Raw genomic sequence first — 22,143 nt, 5'->3', positions numbered from 1 at the left:
CCGCCGCTGGAGTAAGTAGCGTATATAGCTCATTTGATGTTCTCCTTGAGTATCATCCTTCATATTACACAGCCAAATAGCAGTACCAGTTGCTTGTTGAAACATGGGTTTGGTTAAACAAAGCCTGTACTGTAGCTGTCCATCACTGCAGACTTGGCCTAGGGCCAGCCTCATAAAGGTGTCAGGCAGCCCGGGTCAGACAGCACACCTTCCTCAGTGTAATCATGTGTCCATCTGTCAGACCCTGCCAGCTCCACTCTCCCTTCTCTGACAGGGTTTCCCTGTTACTACCCTCCTCTCACACTGATGACTGATACCCTTTGGCCCCCCCCACACAAACACACACAGACACACACAGGCACCATATAGATACACAGATACACACACACACACACCAGCATAGAAAATGCACTACACATCCGATTTCCTTCCCTGAATTTGAAAATATTTGAGCTTTTAACGCATTGAAGGAATGTTTTACATTGGTGTCACTGACATGTCAAGATACACCAATCAAGATACAGCAACGTTTTATCTTGTTTGTCCTTGTTTGTTTTTTGAATACTATCAATACTGTTCGTTATTCTACATTGAGTAGTCTGGGTGATTTATGACAACATCAATTCTCAAATTCATTAGCATCTTCGATTCACTGTTCTTTTGAAATTTGTTGCAGTTAAGCAAGAAGTAAATCTTGTTTCTCAGAGACTAACTGTAGCCTGACATGGGTTTGTTCATTTAAACGGGTTTGTTCATTCAAACCAGAACAGTTGTGTCAGACTCGATTTCCATGTGTGTTCTGAGGCTATTTGTTTTTGGCACTCATTGAAATGTATCATATTTCTCGTCTGCCCCATCCATCTATCCTTCCCTTCCCTCTCTTTCTGCCTCTAACAGGATTTAGCATATCAATGGCAGATTAGTCAGTTTAACAAAAGCTTACCATGGCGAAGCTCTTTTCCACTCTGCTTTCCAGTGTGCCGTGTGGACCTCACACATTGATTTGCCATGTTGGTGTCTTTGGTGTGTGTGTGGTCGCGCTGCGTCTCTTTGTGCAGAGTAGGGCTGAATGGTTGTGTGCTGTTAGCCCCACAGTGTGTGTTGATTACAAAGGCCATGCTTAGTCACTATGGTACCTGACCCAAGATGTGTGTGCCATTTCTCTAACCAGCCTGGATGCCACTCTGTTACGTTAGTCATCCTTATTGCCTAACAACAACACAGCTACGATAGAGCTTGCCAATGCAAGTGCCTCCATGTGCAACCAATCAATATGATCAATACCTTCGGAAAGTATTCAGACCCCTTGACTTTTTCCACATTTTGTTATGTTACAGCCTTATTATAAAATGGATGAAATAAATAAAAATCCTCAGCAATCCACACACAATACCCCATAATGACAAAGTGAAAACAGGTTTTTATTCATTTTAGCAAATGTATTAAAAATGTAAAACATAAATACCTTATTTACATAAGTATTCAGACCCTTTGCTATTAGACTCGAAATTGAGCTCAAGTGCAGCCTGTTTCCATTGATCATCATTGAGATGTTTCTACAACTTGATTGGAGTCCACCTGTGGTAAATTCAATTGATTGGATATGATTTGGAAAGGCACACACCTGTCTATATAAAGTCCCACAGTTGACAGTGCATGTCAGAGCAAAAACCAAGCCATGAGGTCGAAGGAATTGTCTGTAGCGCTCCGAGACAGGATTGTGTCAAGGCACAGATCTGGGGAAGGGTACCAAACCATTTCTGCAGCGTTGAAGATCCCCAAGAACACAGTGGCCTCCATAATTCTTAAATGGAAGAAGTTTGGAAGACTCTTCCTAGAGCTAGCCACCCGGCCAAACTGAGCAATCGGGGGAGAAGGGCCTTGGTCAGAGAGGTGACCAAGAACCCGATGGTCACTCTGACAGAGCTCTAGAGTTCCTCTGTGGAGATGGGAGAACCTTCCAGAAGGACAACCATCTCTGCAGCACTCCACCAATCAGGCCTTTATGGTAGAGTGGCCAGACGGAAGCCACTCCTCATTAAAAGGCACGGCAGCCCACTTGGAGTTTGCCAAAAGGCACCTAAAGACTCTCAGACCATGAGAAACAAGATTATCTGGTCTGATGAAACCAAGAATGAACTCTTTGGCCTGAATTCCAAGCGTCACGTCTGGAGGAAACCTGGCACCATCCCTACGGGGAAGCATGGTGGTGGCAGCATCATGGTGTGGGGATGTTTTTCAGCGGCAGGGACTGGGAGACTAGTCAGGATCGAGTCAAAGATGAACGGAGCAAAGTACAGAGAGATCCTTGATGAAAACCTGCTCCATAGCGCTCAGGACCTCAGACTGGGGTGAAGGTTCACCTTCCAACAGGACAACGACCCTAAGCACACAGCCAAGACAACGCAGGAGTGGCTTCGGGGCAAGTCTCTGAATGTCCTTGAGTGTCCCAGCCAGAGCCCGGACATCTCTGGAGAGACCTGAAAATAGCTGTGCAACAACGCTCCCCATCCAACCTGACAGAGCTTGAGAGGATCTGCAGAGAAGAATGGGAGAAATTCCCCAAATACAGGTGTGCCAAGCTTTTGGTGTCATACCCAAGAAGACTCAACGTTGTAATCGCTGCCAAAGGTGGTTCAACAAAGTACTGAGTAAAGGGTCTGAATACTTATGTAAATGTGATATTTCAGTTTTTTTATTTTCTATAAATTTGTAAAGAAAATCTAAAAACCTGTTTTTGCTTTGTCATTATGGGGTATTGTGTGTAGATTGATGAGGAAAAAAAACAATTTAATCAATTTTAGAGTAAGGCTGTAACGTAACAAAATGTGGAAAAAGTCAAGGGGTCTGAATACTTTCCAAATGCACTGTATACAATCAATATATGATATATGCCATTTAGCAGAAGCGTTCATCTAAAGTGACTTACAGTCATGCATGCATACAGTCATACATACGTTTTACAATCACCTGGCTATTCCCCATTTTGGATACAGTAAACTTGCACAGCTTATTCTCTTCCCTCCTGTGTATTTGTCACGTGCTTGGTAAACAACATGTGTAGAATAGAAAAAGAATAGAAAGAAACCCACAACAAATAAATAGACAATGCGTAACGATAACTTGGCTATATACACAGGGTACCAGTACCGAGTTGATGTGCAGGGGTATGAGGTAATTGAGGTAGATATGTACATATAGGTAGGGGTAAAGTGACTAGGCAATAGGATAGATAATATACAGTAGCAGCATCGCATGTAATGATTCAAAAGAGTTAGTGCAAAAAGGGTCAATGGAGATAGTCTGGGTAGCTATTTGGTTAACTATTTAGCAGTCTTATGGATTGGGAGTAAAAGCTGTACAGGGTCCTGTTGGTTCCAGACTTGGTGCATCGGTACCGCTTGCCATGTGGTAGCAGAGAGAACAGTCTATGACTTGGTTGGCTGGAGTCTTTGACCATTTTTAGGGCATTCTCTCTGACACTGTCTGGTATAGAGGTTTGGAATGCAGGGCGCTCGGCCCCAGTGATGTACTGGGCCATACGCACTACACTCTGTAGAGGCTTGCGGTCGGATGCCAAGCAGTTGCCATACTAAGCGGTGATGCAGCCAGTCAAGATGCGCTCAGTGGTGCAGCTGTATAACTTTTTGAGGACCTGTTTGCCCATGCCAAATCTTTTCAGCCTCCTGGGGGGGAAGAGGTGTTGTCGTGCCTTCTTCACGACTGTGTTGGTGTTAATTCCTTAGTGATGTGGACACCGACCTGCTCCACTACTCTCCAGAGCCCCCTACCCAGCCCTCTACTCAGCTCTCTCCACAGCCCTCTACCCAGCCCTTTCCCCATTACAGAACTGTACCAATCTGTAGCCCTGAGCTGCATGCAGCTGGAATGGGAACTACGTGCAGTGGAAAGTGTTGCAGTAAATGCCAACAGGAGGTGACTCCAGCTGGCCAGGTCTCAGAGCAGGGGAGGAGGGGAAGTGGAGGGGGCTGGTCCCGGGGCCCCGGGTCTGGAGAGCAGGAATGTCAGATGTATGGAGGAAAACCTCACCCTGACATGGCGCTCTGGACACCGGAAGGATGCGATAATGCTAGAGCCATGCAATTAATCACTTTAAAGTATGACAGGGTTTAGGATGTCTTTTGTTTTGGAAACATTAAGCTGTGTAAAGATACATGTTCTTGATGTTGTTTAGTAATGTCTACATTTGGATAAACTCTTGCAATCCTCCTCAATAAAATCCCAAAGCGATGAAAACACCAAGCCCAGTGAAGTGGGATCCTGTGGAAAGCAGGGCAGCTATCATAAGATCCCTATCCACTGAGCTCTCCTTGCTCTCACACCCTCCTTTCAGCACCCTGTCTTCACAGACACACACACACACACACACACACACACACACACACACACACACACACACACACAGCCTTTGTGGTCCCTTCTCCCCACCGGTAATCTTATCTCTTTGTTCCCATAACTCCCTGCTCTCCCCAGGACCCCAGCTTATCTCAGCTACGTTAAAGCCAGCAGCAGTAGCCCTAACACTGGGGTCATTGTTATGGTGTGTGTGAGCACTCTCACTCTCCCTTTTCCCAGCTTGCTCAGCCCTCCTTCCCACTAGACATGTCTAGAGGCCTAGTACTGGCCATGGGTGGATTAGGCTAGACAGACCAAAAGCATAGCGACGCTTCAGTCTATGGACCTTCATCAGACTGAATCAGGCCTACAGGAGGAGATCCAGACTGGTCTGCTGTGTATAAAGGCAGACTAGAAGCAAGGGCTACCCCCTCAGATTAGCGCCAGAGCCCAGGCCAGCCGGGAGCACTGCTGTGGATGATCATGCAGTTATGTAAGGCAGCTGCTAACAGACAGAGCCTTTCATGTTCCATACGCATTAGGGATAAAGGAGGCCTTTTAAACACAGGAGTTTATCAGTGTTTATATGACTGGGCCATTTAATGGCCTTCAGCAAGGCTCTGCTCTGCTGCTCTGGGGACTAGGCACATTGAATGTGCTGTTTAGGGGTGGGTGTATAAATATTTGTATGTAAGGGTTAATAAAGTACAGTAATTCTGGTTTATGCTCTATAGTATCTCAAAGTGTACCCAAGTGTAATTTAAAAGCAGTTTGCATAGTTTGTCAGTGTAGCCCCTACCCCTGTCCTCTTTCCTGGTGTCAGCCTGCAGCAGTGGCTCCACCACCCTGGAGAGAAGCGTTATAGGAGCTCCAGGTGTTCCCCTCTCTGCTGTATTGTGTGCCAGCCTTGGTGCCCGTGGTCCTCGTTGGCCGTGGTGTTACTGCTCACATTGTTCCGTGGTCATTGTGTGTGACCCTGACAGGGAAGCAGCTGTGTTAGGTGAGCCTGCCAGAGCAGCCATGTTGGCAGGGAGAAGCAGCCCTGTAGGGGGCCTCCACTAGGGGCCCGCTTTGATGAGCGCCACACAGGATGGCCCCCTACATCCATCCAGGCCCTTCTCTGGCTCTCTTCCTCCCTGACAGTCCCCATCAACCCTTACATCTGATTATGACACACTGCTGATGAAGGCAGGCTTTCTCTTGGCTGGCTGGCTGACTGGCAGAGGGGTTGGGGAAACACACTTTATCCTTTCATGAAGAGAGAGATGAGAGGAGTGAAGAAAGGCATTGCTGCCCTTCACAGAAACTGGGCATAGTTTTCCTGCCAGGCAGAGGACATGACCTCCCCTGCCAGGGAAGACAGTGAGTGAGAGATCCATGGTTACAGTGTCATACAGTGTAGGCAGGCTTAGCAAGAGACATGGTACATTTCTTGTACAGAACTCGATGTCCAGTGGAAATGTTGGATTGGATTGAGGTTGTGAAATGTCCACTTTGCTACATGACACCACAATGGATTCTGAATTTGTGTGTATGAAAATAAGATATTGTGTAGCCAGGTGTGTGTGGGTGTGCGCACGCCAGTGATTTAGTGAGTGTGTGCATGTATGTGTGTATAACCTGTGTGTGTTTAACCTCTGTGTCTTGACACGAGCAGTGGAAGCTGTGTGGAAACTGTGGGTCTGGGACCAGGAAGTGACTCAGTATTGACTTGGCTCACTTCCTGGCTGTGTTGCAGGATGCTGCTGCTCTGGCATTCCTCTCAGGATGTGAACCCCTCCTCCTCCCCTCTCCTCTCCTCTCCTCTCCTCTGTTTCCCTCACTGCCTGCTGTCTGCTGGCCTGGGCCATTATCTGAGATACCAGAGCATTACCGGCCCTGACGGACTGCCAAGCTGGAGGTTACATCACAGCTACTGGAGAGCACCGTTGAAGTGAGCTCACCTCACTCAGGCTGCCTGCTGAGAACCAAGGCTAGCAAGACGAGCAAGACAGTTCTGTCTTTTCTAGCAGATGCTGAGTTGTCATATTGCTCGTAATGCAGCTGGATAGAATTTCTGCAATAGTTAAAGTATATTTCACACCATCGACTAGAAAAGTTATTACAATGTTATTACAATGGCTATGTCAGTACGGTTTTGATATATCATTTTCATTATCAATAGCCTACCCCTAGTGGCACTCAGCCTACTTGTATTGCTGTATGGAGAAGAGTGGCATGCTGTATTGAATGGCCATTTGATTGGTATTTCCTTCCGCTGTATTCAGTGCATTCCACTGTTTCAGTGTTTCAGTGGGATAAAGGTGTTTGAACGTGAGCTCTCTTCCTGAGCCAGTGTGTTTTGAATTCTCCTCCATCCTCCACGTTGACTGCTGACGTGAGCCACAGGAAGTAGTTAATGGGAGCAGGAGTGTGTGTGTGTGTGTGACTCATTGTGGCTTGGGTGGATTAAACAGCTGTGTTTCAGGCTCCCTCTCTCTCTCTGTGGTGATATTCAGCCTAATGTTCATTCCACACACACACATCCAGTGTGTCCTCACCCCCGTTCCATTCCTACACCACAGGCTTGCTGGATCTGGCAATGATGACTGTATAAAGGCAGCCATTACTCCGTGAGTCAGAGAAGGAGCTCTATACAGTACTGTATACAATATAAACTCCTATTTATCAGATGGGGGCCCACCACAAATTAGTAGCACTTCTCCAGTAAATATGGCAAACCTCATTGAACATAATCATAAATGTGGCCAAACCAAATGAGAGGGGTAAAAGAAAGAGCAAACAACTGTTGAATGAATATTAAGACAGGGTCTTGATCAGCTGATGCCAATTTCTAAAAGTGTATATGAGTTATTGTGTGTATGTTGTTGGTCAAGCCATTAGATTATGAGTGTTCCACCCAATGCATTCTGGATATAGTGGATACTCACAACCGTTTTTCTGGTTCTTCCTCACCAGTTCCCGGAGTGTGGCTTCTTTGGAATGTATGACAAGATCCTGCTCTTCCGCCATGACCTGACCTCTGAGAACATCCTCCAGAGGCTGATGTCAGCAGAAGATATCCATGAGGGAGATCTGATAGAGGTGGTGCTCTCTGGTGAGTAGTTCTGATCTGGGTTCAGCCCTAACGGCTTTTATGAACTTTTTGACTTGTACTGTAGGCTATCTGTACTAATTCAGTAAAGAAAATGTTCTGTCATTCAAACCTGTGTTGTACAGTGCTGTTTCACGCCTATCTAAAGCTCACCTCCAGAGACAGGTGGCTAGTTTCCCCTCTCTTTTCCTGTCACAGATTATTTCAGTTTCCTGCTGACTATTGAGTCTAACAAACACTGGCTCGTAAAGGCATTCTGTTCTGTTCTGTTCCATCTGTCTCCATTGGGAAGCACCTCACAGTCACACCACCTGGACTAGACATCCCCTCCTCGCTCTCTCTCAACGGGGTAGAACTAGAAGCATTGTCTGCATGGATCCAGACATGAAATAACTCTGCAGCCGGATGGATCTGATCTGCTGGTGTTTAGCAGTGAGCCCCAGATGAGTGTATCCAGGAGACCTCTGGTTTCCTCTGTCTCCTTCCCTCTGGGTTGAGACGGTTGACAGATTTCAGCTTCAGTGTTGCACCTGGATGGCTGTGTGAGGTCAGAGTAATGCCACATCCACAAGCTCTACACCCACACTTCTTCCTTGTCTTAGCCTTATAGTTGGCCTACATCTGGTGAGGAGATCTACATGTGTCAAACTGGTGCAATGCAATCTCAGATATGCTTTGCTGTTCTAGTCTGGCACACTGAAAATAGGAATCTTTGAATCATACTATTTATCCTTCCCTTAGTTGCTTCTAATTTAAATGAATTAAATACTTTAAAGACAACATTAATTCCTATACATTCTTTGAGACCTGTTGTTCAGTTCTGTGGTTATGAGAGACAAACAGCTCAGTGGTTTGGTCCTAAAACCTCCCTCACTGTTAGAGGGAGGCCAGAGCTGATTTTTCTTGGTGCTAGACTCAAAGGGCCTGGCTTGTTTTCTCTGCAGTAAGTGATTGTAGTGGACCCACTGAGTATTAACATGCTGAGCTGTGCAGGGCGGCTCTGGAATAGTGGACAGGCCATCCCTAACCAGGGGGTTGGACATGGAGAGAGGGCTGTTTGCTCCAAGAATCCCACTCACTGTTTGTATCTCACTGTAACAAGGTGAGTAGGACGGAGCCAGGCGTAGGAGGTGTGAATCATAGAATAGGATTTATTAGGCCAATACAGCAGTCCACAGCAATGTGTAAACCAAGTACAGTGCGACTTAAATGCGTACTGGGAAAACAAAACACACGGGTGAATATCCCGGCGATAAAAGTAACATAATGCTCAACACGAGCTAGCGACACCTCCACATGGAACAATAACACACAAAGACATGGGGGAGCAGAGGGAATAATTATACAGAGACTGATGAGGGGATATGTACCAGGTGTGTGTGAAAAATAAGACAAAACAAATGGAATGATGAGAAGAGGAGCGGCAGTGGCTAGAAGGCCGGTGACGACGAACGCTGAAGCCTGCCCGAACAAGGAGAGGAGGCAGCTCGGAGGGAGTCATGACACTCACTCAGCATCCTTCTTATTTGACAGGATATGGCATACAAAATGGATGTACATATTTATTTTATAGCACTTTTAGTCGGTGATGAATGTTACAGACTATAACTTCTGAATTATGTCTGATGGACACTTGTGAAGCCTGATTAGTCAAAAATGAAACAAACAGACATCACATTGATGTCAGGCCTGCTGCTTGTGGAAATTGATTTATTGGCTCAATCTTCTATGGTGTTTGATGCAAAACATTTCAACAACCATTTCATAAAGTTGAGGCCGTTAATAGGCTGTGTGTTTTTTTCCTAGGATGTGATTGAAAAGCCCATGAATGCCTTCTTTCATGTGTTTTTGCCAGGGAGCTATGCACAGTGTGGTGGCATGTGACTTTCTATAGTTTTTTGTACGCTTTGAAGTTCGACCCAAAATGTGCCCGTACCCAATTGCTGTCATATTTCCTTGAATAGGGAAAATCTGGTTCTCCAAAGATCTTTTTTGTTTCGGATGTCTCATGCCTTAGCTTGTTTACTGTAGTTAAACCTTACATAAAGTAGCTTTCAAAGAAACACGCTGACATAAACTGTCTAATCAATAAGACAACTATTTTAAAGTTTTTATTTGTTTCCCTCCAAGGGAAGAGACAAACCGAGTTCATTAGCAACCACATTTCAGGTTGTTTTTGGGAAATTAATCTATATAGCTAGTTAATTAAATATATATTATTCATATGGAGTTGCTATGTGTCCATATGTATAATTTTCACATGGAAATCAATAGTGCTGCTCTTTAAGCTTTGACCTTTAGATTTGACAGTCCAAGGACCTCCAGTAGAAAGTGAAGTCATAAGGTGATCTGTGGATGCTGGGGGAATCATTAGGCCTATCAAATTTGGTCTGTCTACCCCACTATCGCCCATCTGTGTTCCTCGCCGCAGCTGTCTGTTTTGCTCTCTCTTTCTTCCTGGTGTGTCTCTCTATTTTATCTTCCAAAGAATGTTCTCTCTTCCAGGTATTTGGGGATTTTCAGTAAAGTGAATTTTATTCCCTAAGTGGATAGATGTCACATTTGTTGTTCAGAGCTGCATCTCGTCACGGCAACAGCTACTGAGAATGTCCCTGGTGCATCCTTCATGGGATGCTGGTATGTCAACTTGGTCTTATTGTAAAACTGGATCAGAGAAAACACCCACTGAAACTAAAAAACACACACAAATAGTTAGTGACATTACGCAGGGTTTTCCACCTAAATTCTGGTGTAAAAGATTATGATTCCCTTGTTGGTCAATGGGAAAACCATAACAGCATAAATTATTGTAAAAGAACTGTGAGAAAGAGATTTCTCTCTGGTGCCGGAGGGGGATGTAATCACACAGGTTTGGTAGCGAATAGCGATGTCTTATTCACATCTTGGATGAGTCACTCCTGTGAACTAACTGTCCCTTCCAAGAATGACCTCAGTCATATCCCTCCAACACAAACCACAGCAGCAGATGGAGCAAAGCCCCCTGGGTAATGGCTGGGCCTACCTTGTGTTTCAGTCCAGATAGGAAACAAACCAAACCATACTATGAACTCGCTGATTAAAGAACATCATTATCATGGGATCTGGTCTTCTCTGGTCCTGTCTGTTGAATGAGACTGTCTGTCTCAGTGGTCTTTAGTGTGCTCTGTAATGCCAGATCACTCTGAAACAGGTGATGTTATAGACAATCTTGTAGCTTGTTGTTAGTTTCTGCTGTACCGCCTCCTACTGTAAGTAGCTGTTATAGCACTGAGCTATTAATGGGATGTTATAGCACTGAGCCCTAGAGAGAGAAACCACGACCTCTGAACAGAACAGCTTTCCCCTCCAGCATCTCCTACTGTACATACAGTGGGGAAAAAAAGTATTTAGTCAGCCACCAATTGTGCAAGTTCTCCCACTTAAAAAGATGAGAGAGGCCTGTAATTTTCATCATAGGTACACGTCAACTATGACAGACAAATTGAGGAAAAAAAATCCTGAAAATCACATTGTAGGATTTTTAATGAATTTATTTGCGAATTATTGGGGAAAATAAGTATTTGGTCACCTACAAACAAGCAAGATTTCTGGCTCTCACAGACCTGTAACTTCTTCTTTAAGAGGCTCCTCTGTCCTCCACTCGTTACCTGTATTAATGGCACCTGTTTGAACTTGTAATCAGTATAAAAGACACCTGTCCACAACCTCAAACAGTCACACTCCAAACTCCACTATGGCCAAGACCAAAGAGCTGTCAAAGGACACCAGAAACAAAATTGTAGACCTGCACCAGGCTGGGAAGACTGAATCTGCAATAGGTAAGCAGCTTGGTTTGAAGAAATCAACTGTGGGAGCAATTATTAGGAAATGGAAGACATACAAGACCACTGATAATCTCCCCTCGATCTGGGGCTCCACGCAAGATCTCACCCCGTGGGGTCAAAATGATCACAAGAACGGTGAGCAAAAATCCCAGAACCACACGGGGGGACCTAGTGAATGACCTGCAAAGAGCTGGGACCAAAGTAACAAAGCCTACCATCAGTAACACACTACGCCGCCAGGGACTCAAATCCTGCAGTGAAAGACGTGTCCCCCTGCTTAAGCCAGTACATGTCCAGGCCCGTCTGAAGTTTGCTAGAGTGCATTTGGATGATCCAGAAGAGGATTGGGAGAATGTCATATGGTCAGATGAAACCAAAATATAACTTTTTGGTAAAAACTCAACTCGTCGTGTTTGGAGGACAAAGAATGCTGAGTTGCATCCAAAGTACACCATACCTACTGTGAAGCATGGGGGGTGGAAACATCATGCTTTGGGGCTGTTTTTCTGCAAAGGGATCAGGACGACTGATCCGTGTAAAGGAAAGAATGAATGGGGCCATGTATCGTGAGATTTTGAGTGAAAACCTCCTTCCATCAGCAAGGGCATTGAAGATGAAACGTGGCTGGGTCTTTCAGCATGACAATGATCCCAAACACACCGCCCGGGCAACGAAGGAGTGGCTTCGTAAGAAGCATTATAAGGTCCTGGAGTGGCCTAGCCAGTCTCCAGATCTCAACCCCATAGAATATATTTGGAGGGAGTTGAAAGTCCGTGTTGCCCAGCGACAGCCCCAAATCATCACTGCTCTACAGGAGATCTGCATGGAGGAATGGGCCAAAATACTAGCAACAGTGTGTGAAAACCTTGTGAAGACTTAAAGAAAACGTTTGACCTGTGTCATTGCCAACAAAGGGTATATAACAAAGTATTGAGAAACTTTTGTTATTGACCAAATACTTATTTTCCACCATAATTTACAAATAAATTTATTAAAAATCCTACAATGTGATTTTCTGGATTTTTTTTTTTCATTTTGTCTGTCATAGTTGACGTGTACCTATGATGAAAATTTCAGGCCTCTCTCATCTTTTTAAGTGGGAGAACTTGCACAATTGGTGGCTGACTAAATACTTTTTTTCCCCACTGTAACTGCCCGTTATAAGGTACTTCCCAGGTCAGACTCTCTGATATGGATGCATTCACTCCACTATGTGAACAGTTTGTTCATCAGATCTGAGTTATAGCTTATTTTATGCACACAGACATACCAATAACACAAGTGACGATGGTCCAGTAGATCATCTGACTATTACCGGCTGACAAAACAGCCTAAAATGCCTTTACATTACAGTGTACACTCAGGGCTCTATTTTAACAAACCTAACACAGTGGTACATTTTTGCATTGGCGGTAGCGCTTTAGGTCCAGGGTTGTCGGAAATATTTTTGCTGTTTTCACTGCAGGAGTTATGGGTGCAGTAGCTGGCGGTGGGGCGGAAATGCTGCGTTTTAATTAATAAAGAGGCTTGACCCCTCACTGGCCAATTAGAACATGCTCCATGGCTAAATATGTGGTTGCGTCAAGATGCGTATTTATGGTATTTTATGTACTGCGTTGTCATCAATTCCAATGGAGTCCATTATAGCCTAGTTTGGTAAATAAAATAAATAAGTAAAAAGTCTACAGAAACAAAATAACAAAATGTAGGCCTATCTCATCTTTGTTACATTTGTTGTACATGTTTTCAGTCCACATTGTTCTAAGTAATTGCATGGTTTCAATATGGAAATATATTGTTAAACATAGCATTTACTCTGATATAGGTGCTAAGCCTATTGTAAATTACATTATGGCTGAGCCATGGACATACCAAACATTATCAATAAGCAATATTAAATTCACTATTGATAAAGCCTAAAATGAGAGTGAATAATTCAAATCAAATTCAAATCAAAACGAAACAACTTGTTTAAAATAGTCTAAATACAGTTACAGGCATCATCATTTCTCCCTGTGGGCATATAATATTAAGGCAACGCAGACAATGGAGGGTTTTACGCACATCCAAACTTTTCACAGAAGCTGGAAAAGAGAATGTCCACTCACCATTATACTGCTCCCAAATATAATGTTTTAAAAACATAATGGAACCATCTTACAGATTGCATTCACACTTCTCCAGAAATAGCAGGGGTTGTCCGCTCACTGTTTTGCTGCTCCAAAACTTGATCTTTAAATAAAGCTTTGGTGATTTAAGATGTATTTAAAGCTGTCTCACGAGCCAAAACCTTTATTGATAGGCTTGGCTACTTGGCGAACGCATTGGGCAGGACAAAAAAAACTGCCTTCATTGAGGCAGGGGAGGCTATAGGTCTATACTTGGTTGATTTTGAATTAAATGAAACCAAATGCGAAAAAGCATTTGTTTTTTATGTTTATAAATATGAGGGTTACCGGTACAAAAAATACATCTCCTCTCTTGTTCCATGAGCAAAAGGGCACTGTGCGTCACGGCTGGATAGGTTGCGCTTCCGCTCACAAAATCCATGCCATTGCCAACCGTGTTACCGCTAAGACCTGCTTTTCCTTGTTCTTAAAGGACACACCTAGAATATTGCCACCCCCCCCACATCAGTGCAAGCGAGCTGATATTAGACAGGTAAATTGCTGAACCTGGCGCCTGGGGTGGAAAACAACAAAGCGCCAGTTTTTACATGCTGAAATTGAAAACTAGCGTGCGTTTTGCACTTGCGCAGCTGTCGCGCCAGCCGAAAATTGAGCCCTATACCTCTTACCTACACTGAACAAAAATATAAACGCAACATGTAAAGTGTTGGTCCCATATTTCATGAGCTGAAATAAAAGATCCAAGAAATTTCCACACACACAAAAAACGTATTTCTCTCAAATGTTTTGCACAAATTTGTTTACATCCCTGTTAGTGAGCATTTTATCCTTTGTCGGGGGGTGGGGAATTGTTGCATGTTGTGTTTATATTTTTGTTCAGTATAATTATTATTTTATTTTTTTGTCATTTTCATTATTTGGTTTCAGGGTTTTTGTGTTTGAAGTTTATTTGTTTTCCTTTAGTTTTGTTTGCCATGTTTTTGTTTTAAGTTGTGTCTGAATTGCAGCTTTAGCCACAGTAGAGGACTTCCAGATCCGGCCCCATGCCCTCTATGTCCACTCCTACAAAGCCCCCACCTTCTGTGACTACTGTGGGGAGATGCTTTGGGGCCTCGTCCGGCAGGGGCTCAAATGTGAAGGTAAGCGCACGCACACACACACACATCAAGCTCTCTCTCACATCAATGCTGGGGCGCACTGTGAACCGAAGGCCAAGGTGTCAAATGTTTACCCGACTCGTACACTCATACACACACAAATCAAGCAGGCCCTTCTCTTGGTCCAGTCTGAGGGGTACATTAAGGCTGGTAGCACCGTGCAGCAGGAAGCCTCAGTGGAGTGTGTGACTTCCTCCCATTACTAAAGAAGGTCTTTGAAGAGCTGGCCGGCCTGTTTGAATGGAGCCCAGTGTGCTGATGCCAAGCGTTGGACTCAGCCTTCAAAGGCTCTTTAGAAAGCATGTGCTGCTGCTCTACTCTAACCCTCTCTGATGGATTCAGCCTGTCCCTCAGTATAACACAACCTGCCCCAGGGCAAGCCGGGACAGGAATGCAACAGGCGCTCCGATAGGATGAAAGATTTGGACTGGTATACCTAGTCAAATTATATTTAAATGTAGAATTGTGGAATGTAGAATTGCATGTGATTTGTGATTATTGGATCAGATCTATTTTATTCCCTGCTATTTTTGTCTTTAAAAAGCATTTGAAGCTTTCTCTGAGGAAGGATGAGATCAAATGACTGCATGTAGAGAGTCCTCTTGTGGACGTTTAAGAGAATGAAGCTGGTGGGTTGAATCAAAGTAGTGCTTTCCTACTGTATTAATTTACTTCGTTTCCTTCTTAAGACGCGTTAATATATCTCAAGATGTCATCAAAAATATGTCTTAATACATGTCTTAAGATATGGCTGGGTATGAGCTGTTGTTGAGTATCAAGCCCAATGCTGACATCCAAAGATACAGTCTGTTTGTTACATATAGCCTGTACTGTACAGTATGTGTTTTATTCTTCATGTATAATTAGTGACCACTGTGTCCTGTGTACTTCCAGGTTGTGGGTTGAACTACCACAAGCGCTGCGCCTTTAAGATCCCCAACAACTGCAGTGGGGTGAGGAAGAGACGTCTGTCCAACGTGTCCCTGCCGGGCCCCTTGCTCTCAGTCCCCCGGCCCCTCCCCGGTCCCACTGAACATGCTGTGGTCGTCCCGGAGGAGGTAAGACCTGTGCTTCCATTGGTGTAGAGAGATGTCCTGTGGTAAAGATACATTCTGTACAATACAAAGAGCTTTGAGACCCAGTGAAAGGGGCTATGTAAACGCAATCCCTTATAAAGTTACACCCAAGCACAGTTTATTGCTTGCAAAGCAGCAACGTTGTCCCTCTATGCCCGTTGTGAATGTACTGTAGGATTTTTATCTACAGTACAGTTACTAACCAGTTCTAGCCACATACTTTCTCATAGGTTTCATGTGATTGACTGAAGATTTAGTTAACTTTTGACGCAATCAAATCAAATCAAATTATATTGGTCACATACACATATTTAGCGGATGTTATCGCGGGTGTATAGGACGAGCAATCTAACTGTTATTTCCGATTGAGACACATTTGTCAGTTGGCAATAAATCAACTACAAGGTCAAGTCTTGTTGTTTCTTATCAATTGTCTATGTTTGTCAGCCAAATCTCTTGGAGTATCTTACTATCTTGATGTGAAACACCACAAAGACACAGCAAATTGAATTTGATAAACTGGATGGTCTGATGGTCTCCCAGTGTTTGTTTGAGGCTAGCTGGATGGAATATTCTCCTTGGTGACCAACGCTTATGAGAGGTCAATGAAAATACAATTAGGCCAATTAAATTAAACCCTTGTTAATTCTAGCCCATGTTTGTGTATTTGGTCCTCTTTGGTCCCTATGTGACTGTGTTGTCTCACTGAACAGACCCTCCATCCCTCCTCTTCTTCCCTCTATTGCTATCTCCTTTCTTCCCTGGTTTAATTAATCTCTCCCTCACTCCCACTTGCTACAATTCCTGCTTTCATCTATCTCTCCATCCCTACATTCCTTGGTTCCCACACTTGCTCCATCTGCCTCTCCCTCCCTCTCTCCTTTATTTATTTCACACCCTGTCTCCTTCCCATCTCTCCCCTGCAACAGCGCTCCCACCAGGAGGCAGGGAAGAGGATCTTGTCGTGGAGTGGCCGGCCCATCTGGATGGAGAAGATGGTGCTGGGGCGAGTCAAGGTGCCTCACACCTTTGCCATCCACACCTACACGCGGCCAACCATCTGCCAGTACTGCAAACGCCTGCTCAAGGGCCTCTTCCGCCAGGGCATGCAGTGCAAAGGTAAGGTGCCACCTCCCTTTGTCTCTGTTTCTCTGTATGTCTCTATGTCCATATCTGCCTAGACCTATTTACCTTTCTCCCTCTAGAGTTATTAAATCCATGTTTTTTTATTTACTTTCTTTTCAGATTGTAAATTCAATTGCCATAAGCGGTGTGCCTCAAAGGTACCAAGAGACTGCTTGGGCGAGGTTTCCTTCAATGGAGGTCATTTCTGCTTTCGTATTTTCACATTCCATGCCCATTTATCATGGTAAGATGTAACTGAGAGACATACTCATATTTGTGTGATGGTGTGTGTCCACAGAGCCTGCCAGCCCAGGGCCTGACTCTGACAGCACCATGGAGGTGGATAGTAGTGATGTGGAGAGCACTAGAGGACTACTGGATGACTCTGACGAACCTTCAACCCCAGACGACAAGATGTTCTATATGGACTCTCCTTTTCTGGACCGCGAGAAGGACGAGGAGCCCATCAAGACCATCAGGTATTATACAGCAAGACACCCCACATTACTGGGCCATATTTGAGCTAACTTGGAGTTAGACTTATGTAATAGTTGTGTAAACATAGAGGTCCGTGTTTCTGCTAAGCACTTTGTGACTAATGTTTTCATAAAAAATGCTGTGTGTGTGTGTCCCCAGCCCATCCACCAGCAGTAACATCCCTCTGATGCGGGTGGTCCAGTCCATCAAACAGACCAAGAGGAGGAGCTCCACCATGGTGAGGGAGGGTTGGATGGTCCACTACACCAGCAGAGACAACCTGAGGAAGAGACACTACTGGAGGCTGGACACCAAGAGCCTCAGCCTGTTCCAGAACGACACTGGAGCCAAGTTCTATAAGGTGAGAGAGCGACACCACATATCATCTATTACCTGACAGAGGCAGAGACATGGCAGAATGAAATGGGCATCATAGTCTGCATTTACATTGAATGTCACAGAACAACGTAAACAGATCAATAATTCTCTGAAACCCAATGGTTTCAACCAAACGCTGAATTGATCCAAAATAAATCTACCAGATATTTTTTTGTATATATATATATATATATATATATATATATATATATATATATATATATATATATATATATATATATATATGTGTTTTATTGTCTTGGGTGTATAGTATGTTAAAAGGGCCTGCCCAATGTAATGGTGTCTGTGATGGTGTGACAAAGACTGGGGGCTGCTGTGTTGCAACTGTAAACTACAGTGAAGCCAGTAATAAACAGAGAAAATCCCCCAGCCTGACTCCTGTGGTTTCACAGGCAGTAAACGGACATTTCTCCATGGTCACAGAGTGAAAGTTTTCTTCTAGAGCCACATTGTCATCAGCAGTATTTGTCTCTGAAAATGTTATGGGTTTTTGCTGGGGAAATCTGCCTGAAAAGGATGTCCAACACATTTATACAATACATTGTAACAAGTTGCATCACCCATATCAGATATCCTATTTGAAATGTCTTACCAAACCATCACCGTAAACGTTTGTTGTCTAGTTTGAATAAATTAGATTTATGCATTTTGACACTGATTTCCAAATGCTATAACTCCAGCTTCAGAGAGTGTGTGACAGTCCCATTGTGACACGAGTGGCGTAGGCAGTCTTTACCATGCCACAGGGGCTTAATAGCTGTGGAATTAGACACTTGGGACTAAGGCAGCCAGGCAGTCCTTGTTCCCTCTGTGTAAAGGCTTCCACATGTTCAGTACAGCCTTGCCACTGTGAGCCTGTCCCAGCCTCTGTACCGTGTGGGTGTGTTACTTTGAATCCTCCCCTGATTGTGGCGAGAGATGTGACGCAGTGGGATGGTGTTTATGGTGCTATGGTTTCTAACGACTTTTGTTTTGTGAGATGTAGTTCGTTCAGTGTGTGAGGGAGAGAGAGAAGGAGAGAAAGAGGGAGAGAAAAAGAGGGAGGGGAGAGAGAGAGAATGTGTTTGTATGTATAGGTAGACATCTAATTGCCAGGCTGTCATCTAATATTATTCTGTTGGGGAGACAGAACTCTGTTTTAAAGCTCCACTCTCCGAGTGTTACGGCTGTGACAGACACACCCTCCATCTTCCCAGCAGTGAGGAAACCCCACTCTTTTATACAGCTGGGATTGAGACGTTCAGGGTGTGTTTAGAGGCAGCTTTATATGGTAGTTTATTATCAACTGGCCACTTAGCACAGCACTCAGGAGACTGATTGAAGACTAGATGTCTTTCGCATTCTCTCAAATCTCGTCATATGGGTCGTTCTGTTTTATTTGTTGCTAGTGTGTGCTCCACAGATTGAGCCAGTGGTCACATTAGGTTATCCACTGTAGCCTCTGTGTCTCTTGGGCATTTCCCCCCACTGTCTCTCTCTCTCTCACTCTCCTTCTCTCATGTTCTCCTCAGCCCTTAGCCCACTGTCGTGTGGCTGTCCCCTCCTCTCCTCTCTCTACCTCCATTCATCTGATTAGCGGTGGTGGTTGTGTGTCGACGCATCAGATGACTGACATTTTCTACATTTGGAAGTCACATAGGCTTCTCTTTTGAAGATGAGACCCCTGTACTTGTGGTTTCCAAAACCCTTTGATGGGGGTAAGGGGGCTTCACTCTGTCTCTAGCACCCCCCGCCCCTCTCCCCACCCCCCGCCCAGGGTTTTTGTTGTCCGATAGTCTGTGGAACAGTAGTCACCGTGTCTTGCGTCTCAGTGGCTGGCAGCGCGGCTCGTGCTCAGATGGGGCTCTGGTGTCCTGCCTTGTAATCATGGGGCCTCTTCTCTTCAATGGTCCCAGGCCTGGTTGACGTGGGCCGGCCCTGCTAACCACTTCATCTGATACTCTGTGGTGAGCCGCCCTCAGGGGACCCAGAGGAGAGGGGGGGGGGACAAGGGGGGCGAGGCACTGCAGGGGCTCCTATTGGCTAGGGACTTCCTTCTTCTTCTTTGATTTGCATTTGACAGTGAGGCTGGAGGGAAAGAGGACTTTTAAAGTGTGCTCAAACTGCCCCTCGCACCACTTCTGTAAGGGTCTGTCAGACAGAGGCTGTGCACTAGGCAGGGGCTGTGGATACACTACACTGTGGGAAGGGACTAGGACCAACGTTGGGTTACTGTTTCTGGTACGCGTGCTAAGCGGAGGAGCTTTTTTCAGCGGTTACCTCTGACTTGCTGTGAGCGACTCTGCATTTGGTGTCTGCTTCCATCTGGTCTGACTTTCTGTCTTGCTAGTGATTGATTCAGTGACTCTTGTCTTTCTCAGTTTGAGTGTTCACTAGGCTGTGGCATTTTCTATGTCTATCATGGTTGTATTTGTCTTCTGTGTCTCTCTCTCCCCAATCACTAGCGGTGATGGCATGGCTCTCTATGTTTGTGTATGTTATGACTCTGGTCTCTCTCTCTCTCTCTCTCTCCCCTCCCCTCCCCCCATGGCCCACAGGAGATCCCTCTCTCAGAGATCCTGCAGGTGGAACAGTCGAGGGACCTCAGCAGCCTAACCCAGGGCAGCAACCCACACTGCTTTGAAATCATCACCTCCACCATGGTCTACTATGTAGGGGAGAACCAAGGGGGCCACTACGACAGCCCCACGCTGGCAGCTTCAGGCGTGGGCATGGAGGTGGCCCAGGGCTGGGAGAAGGCCATCCGGCAGGCCCTGATGCCTGCCACGCCCCAGCCCAGTGTGGCTACCGCAGCCGGGCAGGGTAAGGACCACAGTGAGTACAGTACCATTCTTTACTGTTAACATGGTAGACATCGTTACTGGAAGAAATACTGACTGGAGGTGCCTTGATTTAGGCTACTGACCATAGCGTGTATACATTAGTTATTTCTATTGGAAGTAGCATTGGCATATATTTTACATATTGTAGATATTGGCACTAGCACTGGAAAGGTGGTTTGAAATTAGATTATGTGAGCGATGGAAATAGTACTATTTATGCCCATAAAATGGGTAATTCCATATTGTGGTCGTTTAGTGGTTTGATATATTATATTAGTGTGCAGTGGGTCAAAAGAGTCCCCCTTAAATGCTTGAATCCTGAGCTAAGGTTAAGTGAGGTTCTGAAGTAAGTAAGCAGTCAGTCTTGTTTTGAGATAACAACAATGGCATTTTACATTTTTGTCATTTAGCAGACGCTCTTATCCAGAGCGACTTACAGTAGTAAGTGCATAAATTTTTTCGTACTTGTCCCCCGTGGGATTTGAACCCACAACCCTGGTGTTGCAAGTGCCATGCTCTACCAACTGAGACACACGGGAACATCACCAGAAATGACTACCTACAGACACAGCAGAGCCTTGAATTGAGAAGCCATGGCTTACCTCTTCCCTCCTATGATGATGATGATGATGATGATGATGGATGATAATGAATTTGATGATAATAATTATGATGATCTTAGAGGCTATAGAGTCAAGGTGGCACATTCAACCTGTCGCTCACCTGTGGGCACATGGCGCAACACCTGAAACCTGACATAGATTCAGGGGATTATCTGTGTGTGTGTTAAAATGGACCCTCCTCTTCCATCGCATCCAATATAGTAATGCACCTTAATCTAATAATGAAGAAGGCCGAATCAGATTAGTGGTATTTTTTTAAACCTTTCGGTTATTAAATAAACACACTTGTGGTTCAGTGCCCACAATCACCAGGGCAGGTTTTAATGTTTAGTAATGCATTTGTGTTAGAGTGGAGATGAGAGGAGCACCGTTGCCTGTCAGCCCATATATGCCCCTGGAGGCCATTTAGCTGGCCATGAATTGTGGTGTAAATCAGATAGATGGTGAGGGTGATAATGCCAAACAGATGAGGCCCACCACTTTACTACCCCTCACTATCCAAACACTCTGAAATTACAACAAGCTGCAGAGACAGCCTCGTGTCCTATAGTACTATACTATGCTTCTTAGCCAATCACTAATACAGGAGGGCACACATTGTTGATCATAAGATTATTATTCATTCATTATTACTATTACTATGTTTTATTGTGTGGTAAAACATGACTTTGAAACCCCATGCCTGAATATTGGCCTCTGGGAGGCTCCCATAACCCTACTATGAAATGCAACACATAGTTATGCCGTTCAATAACACATATCTTTCCTAATCCATTTTAAAGGGTCATTATTGTATCTGCTGTGTGTAGTCCAAGCAGCTGTGATAGGCTTGAAGGATGTGAAAACGTGAGAAATGCATCTCTGTTTTTGATTAGTTAGGGATACATTGAGTACTTTGTGCATTTGTACTGTTTAAAGTCCTATTTGTAAGTCGCTCTGGATAAGAGCGTCTGCTAAATGACGTAAATGTAAATGTAAAGTGAAACCGTTTGTTTCCCCCACCAGAACAGGAGTTGTCTGTCAGCATATCTGTGTCCAACTGCCAGATACAGGAGAATGTG

At 44.7% G+C, this 22,143-nt stretch overlaps 1 protein-coding gene across 3 annotated transcripts in view; it reads left to right on the top strand.

Moving 5' to 3' along the window:
* The window catches only part of LOC121539168 (serine/threonine-protein kinase D3-like), an 81,550-nt gene that overhangs the window by 36,371 nt on the left and 23,036 nt on the right, over positions 1-22,143 (top strand). For all 3 annotated transcript variants that reach the window (XR_005995322.1, XM_041847472.1, XM_045207516.1), the window contains 9 exons: positions 7,315-7,453; positions 14,411-14,542; positions 15,455-15,618; positions 16,566-16,755; positions 16,882-16,959; positions 17,060-17,240; positions 17,398-17,599; positions 20,175-20,451; positions 22,088-22,143. Coding sequence is in view for 2 of the 3 variants with exons in the window: in XM_041847472.1 (XP_041703406.1) it covers positions 7,315-7,453; positions 14,411-14,542; positions 15,455-15,618; positions 16,566-16,755; positions 16,882-16,959; positions 17,060-17,240; positions 17,398-17,599; positions 20,175-20,451; positions 22,088-22,143 (1,419 nt within the window). In the remaining variant the exon portion in view is untranslated. The remainder of the gene's footprint in view (positions 1-7,314; positions 7,454-14,410; positions 14,543-15,454; positions 15,619-16,565; positions 16,756-16,881; positions 16,960-17,059; positions 17,241-17,397; positions 17,600-20,174; positions 20,452-22,087) is intronic.

Source organism: Coregonus clupeaformis, chromosome 25 (genome assembly GCF_020615455.1).
Source record: "Coregonus clupeaformis isolate EN_2021a chromosome 25, ASM2061545v1, whole genome shotgun sequence".
Taxonomy (NCBI): domain Eukaryota; kingdom Metazoa; phylum Chordata; class Actinopteri; order Salmoniformes; family Salmonidae; genus Coregonus; species Coregonus clupeaformis.
This window is presented reverse-complemented; position numbering and strand designations above follow the sequence as displayed.